This window comes from Strix aluco, chromosome 4 (genome assembly GCF_031877795.1).
Source record: "Strix aluco isolate bStrAlu1 chromosome 4, bStrAlu1.hap1, whole genome shotgun sequence".
Taxonomy (NCBI): domain Eukaryota; kingdom Metazoa; phylum Chordata; class Aves; order Strigiformes; family Strigidae; genus Strix; species Strix aluco.
Genome location: NC_133934.1, coordinates 84,488,076 through 84,500,930, shown reverse-complemented (window position 1 = coordinate 84,500,930; position 12,855 = coordinate 84,488,076). Strand labels below are relative to the sequence as shown.

At 45.1% G+C, this 12,855-nt stretch overlaps 1 protein-coding gene across 3 annotated transcripts in view; it reads left to right on the top strand.

Annotated features, from left to right (window-relative positions):
• Positions 1–12,855, top strand: part of AFF1 (ALF transcription elongation factor 1) — a 114,965-nt gene that overhangs the window by 66,587 nt on the left and 35,523 nt on the right. For all 3 annotated transcript variants that reach the window (XM_074823865.1, XM_074823863.1, XM_074823864.1), the window contains exon 4: positions 10,521–10,565. In XM_074823865.1, coding sequence (XP_074679966.1) covers positions 10,521–10,565 — 45 coding nt within the window. The remainder of the gene's footprint in view (positions 1–10,520; positions 10,566–12,855) is intronic.

Sequence of the window (12,855 nt, the reverse complement as noted above, 5' to 3'; positions counted from 1 at the left end):
AACCACACACGGTTATAGATGCAGGTGATGTCTGAATCATTCCGACTTTTACGTGTGTGTTTTGGGTTAACCGCGTGCTCTTTGAATCCCCTCAGCGTTGCGGATGGCACAGGAATGTGGTGGAGAAACTCCTCGGCTACCCCAAGCGCTGGCTGTGCCGCCAGGATGCCGCTGTGCTGAGCTGCCGTTAGCAAAGGCCTGGGGAGCACCCGGGGCTTGTTCTGTGCCGCTCCCAGCGCTGTGGGCTCTGCAGCCCCACGGTGCTGTGAAGAGCAGCCAGCTGGCTTCAAAAACCCTGCTCCTTGTGTGGGGGCTCTTTACTGATCTCCATCCTTCCCCAGTGACATTGGTGCAAAGATTGGCTTTTGACTTCGGGTTGCTCTCACAAGCCAAGGAACCCACCTGCGGGCAGGCAAAGTTGGCATGGTAGCAGACAATCATTGTTTGGTTTCTCCCTCAGTAGGTGAAATCAGGTTCACCTCAGGGATTGCTGGTGCCAGATCTGAACAAGCTGCACTATAGTAGAAGGGGTGGATGCTGATAAAACCTGCGGGTCGGAAACGAAAATGTGGTTTTATGCCCCAGAGTGCTGTTGAGGTTAATAAGTTTCACCAACATGTTCTGCACTTCAAAACCAAGTCATCACTTTCATTTCCAGTCTGTTTAGCTACAAGCAATTAAAAAAACCCTGATCCATAGTTCAGAGTACTGAGGCAAAAACAGTGCCTTGGACTAGGTTGGTGCATGCAAGAAAATGCATGACACAATCTTAACCTGTTTGCGTGCTTTCTAGGGAAAAGGAAATCTGCTAGTAGCAAAACATACATTGATTGCAGGGGAGGTTTTCTTTGTGTCTTTTTGAAAATCGAAAATAGTTCATAAAGTTTTTAAAATTATTATTTTCAAGTTATGCAAGTAACAGGTGCGATGTAAGAGGCACTTCAGGTTTGTAAAATGCGAAGAATTGTAACACTTTTTCCACTGCAGTTCATGGGAGGTTTACCACTGTAGGAGCAGGGTTAAGCTGTGTGCTTTCAGAGAGAATTTTGACTGTAGGTGACTGGCTCTGGATCCCCAAAAGGTTTACCAAACACTGGAAGCTGTGTAAAATTAAGACCTTTGCTCCCTGCAGGTGCGCTGAGTGTTTGTGGGAATGCATTCCCCCTCAGCTGCACCACTTCTGGTATTCATCTGGTGCTGTGGCCAGGTGACCGAAGGAGCTGAATGAACGGAAGGGGAATGGATGTCTGCCAGGTTAAGTCCTGGACTATCCAAATGCAGGCTAAGGGCAGGGCAGGGCGACAGGGGTGTGCGTGTGATGAAGGACCACGCAGTCCTTGGCAGCTACCATGGGCTGCATTGTCTCCCCTCTGCCATCAGACCTCACCCTTGAGCCTCAGAGCTGTTTCTGCACCGAAAGTATTTTTGCTTCATCTTCCTTTCTCCTCCTTGGCTCCCAGTCGAGGAAGAAAGCTCAAAAGCAGAGTTGAGTGCTGCTTTTGTTGACTCTGCTGGTGGCTCACCTGCCCAAAAGACTTGCGGGGCTGATTATTTTGCCTCAAGGCTACTGTTTTAGGTGGGATTACTTCATAGAACTTCCTTTTGTGTCTTCTATCTGAGATGCATTTCTGTTAAAACACATACTGTTTGCTGTAAGGTTCGTATTTAATGCTGGCTGAGATCATACAAGATGAATCAAAATGTAAAGCTCACAGGCATGAGGTCATTGGCATTGCTATTTAGTTAGTTTTGGTTTGCATTCCTGTTCTCCCTCTGCCCTCACTTATTTTTTTTTTTTTTAGCGTATCTTAACAATTGTTATTCATGGTAAGAGAATTTTGTTGAATTGAGCGGATATTGTTTGAAGGATTATTAGAGAACCTGTCTATCTGCAAAATAAGCCTTTAGCTGGTTGACTTGGAAAAACATTTTGTTTGCCATGTTAAGAAAGGGTTCCCCACATATCAGACACTTGGGAATCAGTAAGTGTGTGAAAGAAAGAGATCTGTTGAACAAGTGCACTGTGTCTGCAGCAAAATGTAAACATCTTTTAAAAACACGCTTAATGACCACCCATGCTGATAGTTTGCTCACAGGATGCTGCCTGTCTGACTAGAAATTATTTTAATCACAAATGTATTCACACAGTGTTCATATTTGTTCTGATAAATGCTCTCCTGAATAGATAAGTACGAATTGTTGCTTCTGCTTTCCCCGAAACCAGCCTTGCCACCATATCCTCTAAAAAAAGGTGGATGGAGTAAGCCAGGTTTCAGATCATTGGACCTCTCTTTGTGTCATAGATGTATTTTAATCTGTTTTGTTATATGGAAATTTAAACATCCTTGGCAGAGAATCTGCTTGGTGTTTGGGGTTCCTCAAGATAGTGTGTGAAAACCTTCATAAATTTGTGTTTAAGTGTTTGTTTTGATCAACGAGGTAATTCGAGTTTCAAATTTTGTCAGCCTTTTTCAATGCATGGCAGAATGTTATTGCATTCATAATCAAGATTAGTAGAGGCTTGGTTAAAATACGTATTCTTGCTTTTGTTGGCTGGGTCATTTGGAAACGAGCTCTGTGTGTGTGTGTGTGTTCATCTCGCAACTATCTATATTATGGAGAGGGTGGGTTTTTAACTACACAAAAATGCAGGTGGAAGGTTGCTTTGAGGAGTATGCTAGTGTGCTATCCCTAGTGTGACCTGTGTGTGAGTAGGAGAGTCCATCTAATATGCCAGATCTCCTGCTCTGAGCTGGTTAAGCATGTTATGGGCAAAGTGAGGACAGGATGGGAGGTTTTGGTCTGACTTTGCTCTGCGTGGTGTTTTCAGACTAACCCTTCATGCATATGCAGTTTCGTGATCTTCGTTGCATTCATGTGGCAAAAGCCTGTGCAGTTGACATGAAAAAATAAATTTAAGGCTAAATATTTATGTTCAAATATAGTATTAAATGGGAAGCAGCTGTAAATATGAACTTTTTTTAGCATGAACAGGTGGCCTCTGCTGATAGTTGCAGCTCATTAGGAAACAAAACTGACAACACAATGAAGGACATGGAACTCATACTTGGCTTTTCTCACCCTTGCTGCACTGCTCCCTTGGGTTTTCTCGTGCTAATAATTTAGTCTGAAATCAGGCAAAGAGCAATAGCTGGCAAACTTGAGCTACACACACGGCAAATCCATTTTGATTAGGAGGAGATACCAGGAAGCATATGAAATGCACGTGGGCCGTACCTGTTCTTCACCTAAACCACTTGGCTGTCTCCAGGCACCAGTTTCACCTGAGATGAAGGAAACAGAGAAGCAAGGGACTTATTTGTGTGCAGGATGTCAGAGGGGCAGCTCTAAATGGCTGTGACAGCAGAGGCATGCAAATAAGCAGAAATAAGCAGTCGGGTGGAAATTACTGAGATGAGAAGGAACAGAAAGGTCTGCAACACCTTAATGCTTGCCTGAAAGGCAGTTCATATCCATTCCGGTTAATATCTGCTTCCAGACTTCCTGTCCTCATCTTTGTGCAATCTATATGCTGTTACCGCTACTGGCCTTGTTTGAGCCCATACATCTCAGTGGTGCCACTCTGTGACATCTGAAATAATGCGTGGCCAACTCTCTTGGAGACAATTTTTTTGACAGCCTGCTTGAAACTATTCTGCCACAACCTCCTGACGAGGCAAGCTATTTAGAAACCAGGGAGAAAGCTTGCACGCAAGACTGCCGTACGGTCCTTCAGCTCCATTTGGCACATGTGGCAGAATGGGATAAAAATGTGCGCTGTAATTTTTAATTTTAAAAAAGAAGCAACTTTAGAAGCTCTTGAACCCTGTCTTCATTACCAAAACCGCGCTGCTTATTCTTTGTAGTATCTGTGGCAAAGCTTTATTTTTAAAAAGATGCCCAGTCTTCTGGCTTCTCAGTTTAGCCAGTGTTGACTGCATTGTGCTAGAGAGGAGAAAGCCAGGCTTTTGCCAAGGATCCTTTCAAAGTCTCCCTCACTTTCCCCTTCCCCTTCTAGCCGTCGTGCTGAGAGAGGAGCAGGCTGCTGGTCCCTCCTGCTGCAACGGTCTGGTGGGTGCAACTCTGTCAGCAGGAAAAGAGTGCAGGGCCAGGAGGGTTGATGCTGGCCCTTTCTTGTGTTGCTCCCTGGTTGGGGCACTGCACCACCTCTGGTTGGGTGTCTGGCCCACATATTATCATGGCCAGTGGGGCATTTGTGTACCAGGTGGTTCCTCAAGCAGTTTAGTCTGGTTTTAGGTGACTGTCATTATCCGCATTTCCTTGTTCATCTCTCTTTAGAGCGTCTAACAGAGCTGTGCAAGGCTCGGGGCACGAGCAGGGCTTTGTGCTCGTGAAAGTGCGTGGTTTTTTTGGAATTGCGCTTGAAGAGAGGACTTGGAGGTATTTGAGAGTTTTGTCACACAGTTGCTATGCAGCTTGAATTGAGTGCCTGTGCAGATTTCGAATTGTTTTCTAAATTAAGAGCTCGTTCTCTTCTTTTGAGGGTATGTGCACCTGTGCATTTTTGCAAGCCTGTTGTAGCATAAAGGCAGCCTAGTTCCTCATATAACTTCTAGGGTTTCTTATGTTTGTGCAGGTGCTTGAAATTATGTTGGCCCTAATCCTTAAATCCTTTTCAGCTCAGGATCATAGTACTGAATCCTTCAGTGACTGTTTGTGGGTTGGTTTTTTTTTTTACTTTTAATGGACAATCCCACCCTATAGTCAAATCAGCAGATTGTGTGCTACCCTAGTACAAATGGGGAGGGGATCACACAATCTTTCATAGTCAAATTTCTAATAGATGCTTCCAATTCTGTTCACCACCTTTAGCATAAGGAAAGCTACTTTTCATGTAATTGCATGCATTATGGTACAGGAGACAAACATTTAACTTCTTTGGGGGAAGCATGATGCTATAGAGCAAAGCAAAATACTCTGTATCTGGTCAGCTGCAATAGGTTATCATGTAGACAGTGATTCCTGCAGGTCTCTAGCCTTTGAGTAGTTTATGCTCTGATAAAGTGAAAGCATTAATGTATTTATTGCTCTGGTAAAGAATCTGCATTAAAATTTATCACCCAAGTATTTATATATATTTTTGTGTTCTGGAACCATACATTGGCTTTCTGAATACATTATTATGTTGTGCTGTGTGCATGTAAGTGAGCAGAAAGGGAGTTGCTGGTATGTGTAGGAATTCATCAATTAATCAATCTGAAGTAACTTCCTCAACTGCATTTTCCCGGAAGGAAAACAAGTATAGCAGTACTGTCTGAAATGGCTCTGAATAGCATGTCCTTCCCCACATTGTTGTCTGGGCAGTACACTTGCATGTGTCGGAGGTTTCCAAAGTGTTTTACCTATGGCAGATGCTAAATGGGAAGTGCACAACTTCTTTCTCAAAAAACCTAAACGCTCCAAAACATCCTGAAAATATATGGTACTTCTTATTTTATTTAAACTTTCACAGGTATCTGCATAGATATTTCTTCTTGAGTGAGGTCACTAGTAGTGAGGAAAAAGGAAGTGGGTGATTTTGTGCAGCTACCAAGAGGAGAGAGTGGATGTGGTTGTGCTGGTCTGAGCTATTATGTTGAATGCAGAGGTTTGAGTGAAGTCCTTTTCAGACAACTTCAGCTGTACTTAATAATACTTCAGGCATATCACCTTGTAGCACTGTCTTTTGTTAACCTTGAGATGATATGTCTTTGCAAGATATTACTTGGCCTTCATCAGCCAGTTGTGCAGGTTGGTGAATTGGAAAAATGTATATACTGCAAAAATTATAAAAAGGAGAGAGTGTGGCAGTGTCTCACCATTTTAATAGCATGTTGCTTGTTCTTCAGTAACTGAGGCTTAAAAGTCGTATTAATGGTAGTCTGCATTTTTCTGTAGTCAAAATTTACTTAATGGCTTTGGCTTTATGTTTATCCATCTTTTTGTTCCAAAAACCTTAAAATCAAACTTATCATTGACATTGTGAAATGTCTGTTTTGCCTATTAAGTGTGTTAATACTCATCAAAGAGATACTTGATTTTGTCTTGATAACCTTTTTAAACCTTCCTCTTTACTTTTTAAGCTTGCAAGTAAAGAAGTCATCTATTAAATTAGCCTTGCACTTACGGAAGTGTATCAGTCCAGATTCTGTTCCCATCACAAATGATGAGTATAATTTTAAATTTGTCCCTGAAATTATTGGTCACATATAACTGGCATGAACCATGTCGCACAGTCTGTGTCTAGCTGTTCCCTGGGATTTTTGTGGATAAGCATGACAGATTACAAAGGGGGCAATTTCTTCTGTCTGCTCTCTTAAAGTAGGTTTCTGTCTTTCTGAACAAGATGTCTTTCCAAGTTACATCCATTTATTTAACCTCTCTAGAGTCTGTGGAACTGGGATGGAGTTGTGGGTCAGATGTGGGTACCTGTTGGGGCTGGACGTGCACCTCTGTCTCTGCTGGTGTCTTCTGCTGGGGGAGCTGGTTAATGGAGAAGCATGCTGCCCCTCAGACTTTTTTGGAGTCTGCAAGATCACTGGGAGTTGAGCCTTCGCTTGAGCAAAACCAGACTTTTTGAAACATAGATTAGTATTATTGCAGAGGGGGGTAGCTGTTTTTGTTGTGCAGCATCAGTTTGGATGGGAATGTTGGCTTTAAAAAGCAAAACCAAAACAGAAACCCAGTGACCCTATGGTTCTGGATGTCCCATGATTGCACTTGACCTCAGCCATCAAAACGTTTTGTGAGTGGCACTCGGAGGCATCTGCATCATTCCCAAACTGACAGTGAGTATGAATGTGGTGTGAGGAGATCCTAGCTGGAGATTGTGCAGATGTCAGTGTCAGCCAGCAAATATACACAGGACTTAAATCAAGTTTGCTGTGGGGAGGACGTTAGTGTTCCCTGTAAAGGGTGTAAAACTGCTAAGTGGGATAGACAGCAACATGTAATATTTGATCTTTCACACCCACAGTCCTCAGTGAAGCTGATCTCATTTCAGTGATTTCTTTGGCTTTTTAATTCTTCTTCAAGCAACATTGTGTTTCTCCTTTTCCCTGAACTCTTCTCTTAAAACTGGCAAGGACAGCCCTAGCTGCTGGGCGATAATTGTGGATTAATAGTAGTTTACAGGCTGAGATGTGACTTGAAGGAAAAAAAAAAGGGGGCAAAAAAACTACTCAGCGTGCAGAAAAGCCCAGCTCCTTCAGGCGCTGGGTGCATAGTTCTGTAAAAACAAGGAGTCCCTGGACAATGCAGCTGGGATGGAGTGAAAGGGTGTGTGCCTGCCCTCGCTGGGGCCAGTGGATTTGGGGCACAGGGACTGCAACTGGCTGCAGACTTGCGGAAGAAATGAGTCGCAATCCTACCCAAGTCCTGCTGGGTTCCCTAGTGCAGTCAAATGGCTCTGACTGGTTTTGTTGTGGTTCTGGCACTGAAAGCAATTTTTCTGTTCGTGTCCTGAGGAGTCTGTGATTTTAATCTCTAGAGCAAATGTTTCACCATGTATTTGATAAGGGTGTTGCAAATCCATTTGTGGGCAGCGGTTTTGTTTCCTCATTGCACGTTTTACTGCTGGTGAAAGTGTCATTCGGTTTTTCAGTCTTAGGGCACAGCAGGATAGCAGAGCAGAGATTAAAGATGCCTCAAAACCCATGCTCTTCAGGGAGGGTCTCCAGCAGGGGCATGGGCTTCCTAGCATGTCCTAACTTAGTGGCCCTGGGAGTAAACTGCTAGCCAAAGATGAAAGCAATCCTGAGCATCCCCAATACCTTATGTTCTGTATCTCCAGAGCTTCACATGTCTTGGGACCATGCACTTGAACGTTGTGTCTCAAAAAGACAGACAAATGGAGGTCCTTGTGCTGCTGATGCAGACTTCTGCAGTACTTGTTCAGTGTCATGTGTTTGCTTTCCTTTAAATTTTGTACCATGAAGATGAAAGTGGTTTTTACTAAGCCACCAGACCTGTGAAGAACAGCACAGTCACTGAACAGTGCCCTGTTATTATGTTAGTACCCTAACAGGGTTACAATAAATCCTCCTGACTATTGCACTATAAATACTCATTGTATGGAAACCTGCATCAATTTCAAAGCCTCTTCAGGCTTATCTGAAAGACCTTCAGGAAGGGGGTATGAGTTTGACAAGGGTAAGTGAGGTCCAAACTAGCTGTTGCAGATACTCTCTGATTCTCAGGTTAATTGAATTCCACTTTTGTTATCATTTATCTCCTCATAAAACTTAAGTGTCTGGAATGGGAGAAACAAACTGATTTTGATTTGTTGCAATTGATCCATTGTAGAGGGAGATTTTGAGTACTCTGTCCAGGTGGGATCTTGATTCCTTATCTGGTTTGTGGGAAGGGTTTTTACTGTGGTGTTCTCATGGGATTTCTCAGCAGCTTTCTGAAGCAATCTTCTAGTTAAACACTCCATTTCTGTACAGCAAGATGCAAGTTTCTGTGTCTGCTGTTCACCACTTACTAAATTAAGTAAATTAGGTGGTTGAGCTAGCAGGTTAAGCCTGCTGGGAGGAAAAAGAGGAAAAGAGGGATCCCTTTTTGGCACCCTGAGTTATGAAGCCTCCTGATCTCTTGCCACGTGGTAGAATTTCACTGCTGTTTGCTCTCCCTCTCCCTCCTCCTGCCTGCTGTGGGGTGCTTCTGCAAGTCTGGCTAGATCCCAGCCCCTTGCTTTCATTCATGTGATTCATCTGGTCATGCCTCAGTTTCCCTTTGTCTTGGGGTGAGTAAGATCAGAAGCAGCTATCCATGCGTGATTTTCTGAAGAAAAGTAGTATCTTTGTCAGATGAGTACTGCCTCGATGAGAACTTTATGTAGACACAGACAAACGGGGTTGCAGGGAAGAGATTCTTCATGTCCTGTACTCCCTCCATTGTAAATAGTGCAGCATATGGGAAACAGATGAGTGACCTTTCTGTGAGAGTGCGAAGGACAATGCTTGCTTTGCTGTTTACTTTGTTCTAGGGAAGATCCTTCTGATCCAGCACTGTAGCTCACTGCCCTCTTCCTTTCATACAAGGAACGTCTTCCTGGCCTTTCCCTTTCAGCAATTACACCGATAGCCGGACGGTTCCATTGAATCTCTTGTTTATAGGCAAGAAGCTGCTCTTGGATGCACTTTGCTCATTGTAACTACTCCGCTCTTTGGCTGTTTTTAATTTCAGTTTCCTTTAATGATACCAGTTAGGAACGGATGTGTAAATGACAGGTACTTTCAAAACACATACCTTGCTAGTAGATGAGAAGCAGACGTGCCGAAGTGGAGTTGTGTTGCCTGTGGCCAGAAGCAGCTCAGGTCCTGCTGCGCAGCATCCCTGGCACTCCTGCTGCCGGTGGTGCTGGAAGGAGGGAACTGCTGCGGCACCCTCTCCCGCCACCCACAGCCTGGGCGGGGCAGCTCTGTCGGGGGCATTGCCACTTGCCCTGGCTGTGTGGTTACCCTCACCCCCACGTGCCTGGGGAACAGGAGGCATTTGCTGTGCTATTTCCTCGCCCAGCAGTACTTATGCTGCTGATGCTTGGTGTTGTGTGCAGGGGGGTGTCCTGCCAGGAGTCGCTAAAGTGGGGTTTTGCTGCTACATTAAAAGCAGATTTATGTGTTCGCCCAAGCTGCAAAGTCTGCTGTTTGTTATATAACTGGCAAATATTAGTATTGCTTTTGCTTTGTACTCTTCCCCAGAGCTTGGTTGGGCCTGGGCTCGTGAGGCTGGCTAAGGCAGCTGCAGGCGCTGCTGCGGCTATTTCCTGGGCCTCTTTGGGTGCCATTGGTGGAGTGCCAGGGTGCTGCCGGGGAGCTGGCCTCCCTTCAGAGTCCTCACCGCCCTTGCCTTGGGGGCAGCCCTGGCCCAGGCCCGGTGGGCATGGGGTGGTCGCTGCCTGGGCTCTGGTGAAGCAGGTTGGGGAGGTACAGGGGTAGTCTCTTGATCCAGATCATCTGCAGGCTTTTCCAGAAGTCGCCGTGTAGCTGCTACCCGGGGGTATGTTCAAGGTTTTATTCTGAACTGCACAAGTTACAATTGTATTGCTTCTCTATTTTTTTAATGGCAGTTGATGTTCCCCTGAGTCTGAGAGCTGGCATTCAAGGGCCTGGTGCATGATCCCTCCACTTAAAACCACCTTTGCTTTGTCTTCTCCAAGCTTCTTTTTCTGCTGAGTGCATATGGCTGCATAGAATAACACTGGTCATGAAACAAGGGGAATCCTGCCACTCAATGAGCACCGTTGTTTAATGACCTCTGTTTCACTTTCCTTCTTTCTCATCTTTCTTAGAATATATCTTCTACTAAAGACTTGAAAACAACAGGCTTTGTAGGTGTGCATTATTAACTGCCCTTCTGATGGGGCTTTTAATTCTTACTAGCATTTTCTTATTAAGGGACTTCATGAAATTTATAGAACTGTTGGTCAGCAAATATTTGATGAGTGCATCTGTTTGTCTCATGTCGGTTGGTAAAAACAAAACAAACTGACGGTGCTTCCCCTTTTTTTGTTGCAGCAAACCTTCCCCAGTGACGTCCACTCCATTGAAGAAATTTTGAAGGTAGGTGCTCTTAAGCAATAGAGCTCTGTGTTTGCTTATATTTTGCATGCATTGAAGTAGTGTGTGGGGAAAAAATATCACTATGCTTCTGGTCTGTCAGCAGACGTTCCAGTCACTGAAAGGGTTTATTGGGATATGCTATGGAGAAGTAAAGTTAAAAGTTAGCCTCGGGTACAGCTGGAGTTGTAAGACCAGTCTTTCTATTAGTATGTAAGTGTAATATAGTCTGGTGTGGTCCGAGAGCAAGATTCATATGTCATCCAAAACAGCCAGAGCTGCTCCTTCATCAGGTTAGGGAGTTGCCATTACTGAGTACGCTTCCCCCAAAGGCGGTGGACGTGCTGCCTCGTGTCCATGCTGCCAGCCCCAGCAGTGTGGCCCTGAACAGGAGCAGGCACCTGCACCCTTCCCACCCGCCTACGCACAGTGCTGCTGCTGGACTGCTCCTCCTTCGCTGTCATTCTAATCCATTCGTGCAAAGCTGAGCCAGCTCTGATGCAAAACTGTCTCTGTAACCTTGTGTTAGAGCTGGCTCTGTGAGCAGCGCACAGGCTCCCAGTAGCTGGGTCTGCGTGCGTGTCACCCATTCACTGTGCATGGTGTGAGAACGCACTGTGATCTCCAAGCCGGTCATGCTGATACTGAGAAGATAGTTCCTTAATGTCAAATACTATTCTGAGACGATGAAGTCCTGACAGAGGTGTGTGTGGTTTCTGTGATTCACTTCCCTCACAGTTGCTTCAGGTTGAAAAATCCTGATGCCTTTGTTGCTCTCAAGAAGCTGTTGTTGGGGCAGCGTTTTAGCTGACAGGTAGTTGTACACAGGTGCTCAGTAGCTCTCGTGTGCTGGTTATGTTGCAGTACTGCATCCTTCTGTGTTTCACGAGATACCCTGTTTCCTTGCCTGTCAGTAATGCATAATACTATTTTCGTAGTAGCCACGGGGAAGCATGTACAAATACACGAAGAGGTGGAGTGCAGTGTATGGAGGAGTTTATCATCTACTGAAAGATTGCACAGCTAGTGAGTGAAGTGAGCAATGAACTGAGCAGTGGGAGGGGAGAAAGGAGAAGGCAAGGGTGGTAACAATGTGATCCAATAGTTACCCAGGTTAGTTGTAGGCTGCTTCTAGTTCTTGCACAGAAACCCCCGTGGATTGCTCGCATCCCTGCTTCTAGAGCCAAAGGTAACCATGTGGTTCCGTTCCCTGTAAATCTTTGCATTTCATGTTATTCCTAATAGATACAGAAACCAGGGACACTTCTGAACTTTCATATTTGTGCCTTGATGAAAAAATGGCACTTGTCAATTATGATACAGTAGAGATTTTCACACTTCAATCTATTTGGTGCCAAAAGTACAAAAATGTACTTTGCACAGACACGTTCCTCACTGATTTCTTTTAAGCCCCGCGAGCAAACTGCGTGGTGCATGCTCGTCATGAGATACATTCAGCATGAACATAATTCCGGACTTTCTGAGCTGTGCCAAGTGCCGATATTGTGTTACTCTGCCTGCTGCTTTCTTTGGGAAGTTGGCAGGGAACGGTTGTGATGTCAGCCCCTCCGGATGGGGATGGTGGGTGCACACCTTGAGTACAGAGGTGGTCTTGGGCTGGGGGGGAAGTCCTGAGATAAATGTTCCTGGGTGAGTGTGGCAGGCCGTACAAATTCACTTCTTGGAGCAACTATATTATGCTCTTCAGGTTTTAAAACTTGGGGATCAGGAGCCAAGAAAAGTCTGTCTTGTGCAATTCCAGAAAGGTGGTTCTGAATTTCTGAGCCCAAACTTCCCCAAAGGCCTCGTGTAGATTAAGCCCCCCTTAAAGTATTTTAGCGTATGTTCAGGACAAAGATCCTTGCCTATGCTCAGCTTTCTGTGCAAGCCAAGGCTTTAGCACACTCATCTAGGCCCAGCTGTAGTGCCAGAGGAGGCAGGCTGGAGGTTGATCTCGCCTGCTGAGCCCTGTCCTGTGGCCGTGGGGTTTATGCTTTGCTTTCACCTGGACCATGGCTGAGCCCAAGAAGCTGGTACCTGGTAGTGATGATGGGTGAGAGTAAGGGCAGGGGAACAGGGCAGAACGATTCCTAAAGCCATAACTCATAGGGCGGTCTGTTTCTTTGGTTTGAAACTACGTCCCAGAGCTCTACGTCAAAGATGTCTTGGTCGGTCAGAGCAAAAGCTGGTGTTCCGGGCAGAATGGCACAGGGAGCGGCTGGCAGTCAGAGCTCTCTGGCTGGCCTCCTCGAGTTACAAAAAGCCTTTTGGAGTGCTGTTGCTGTAAGGGGAT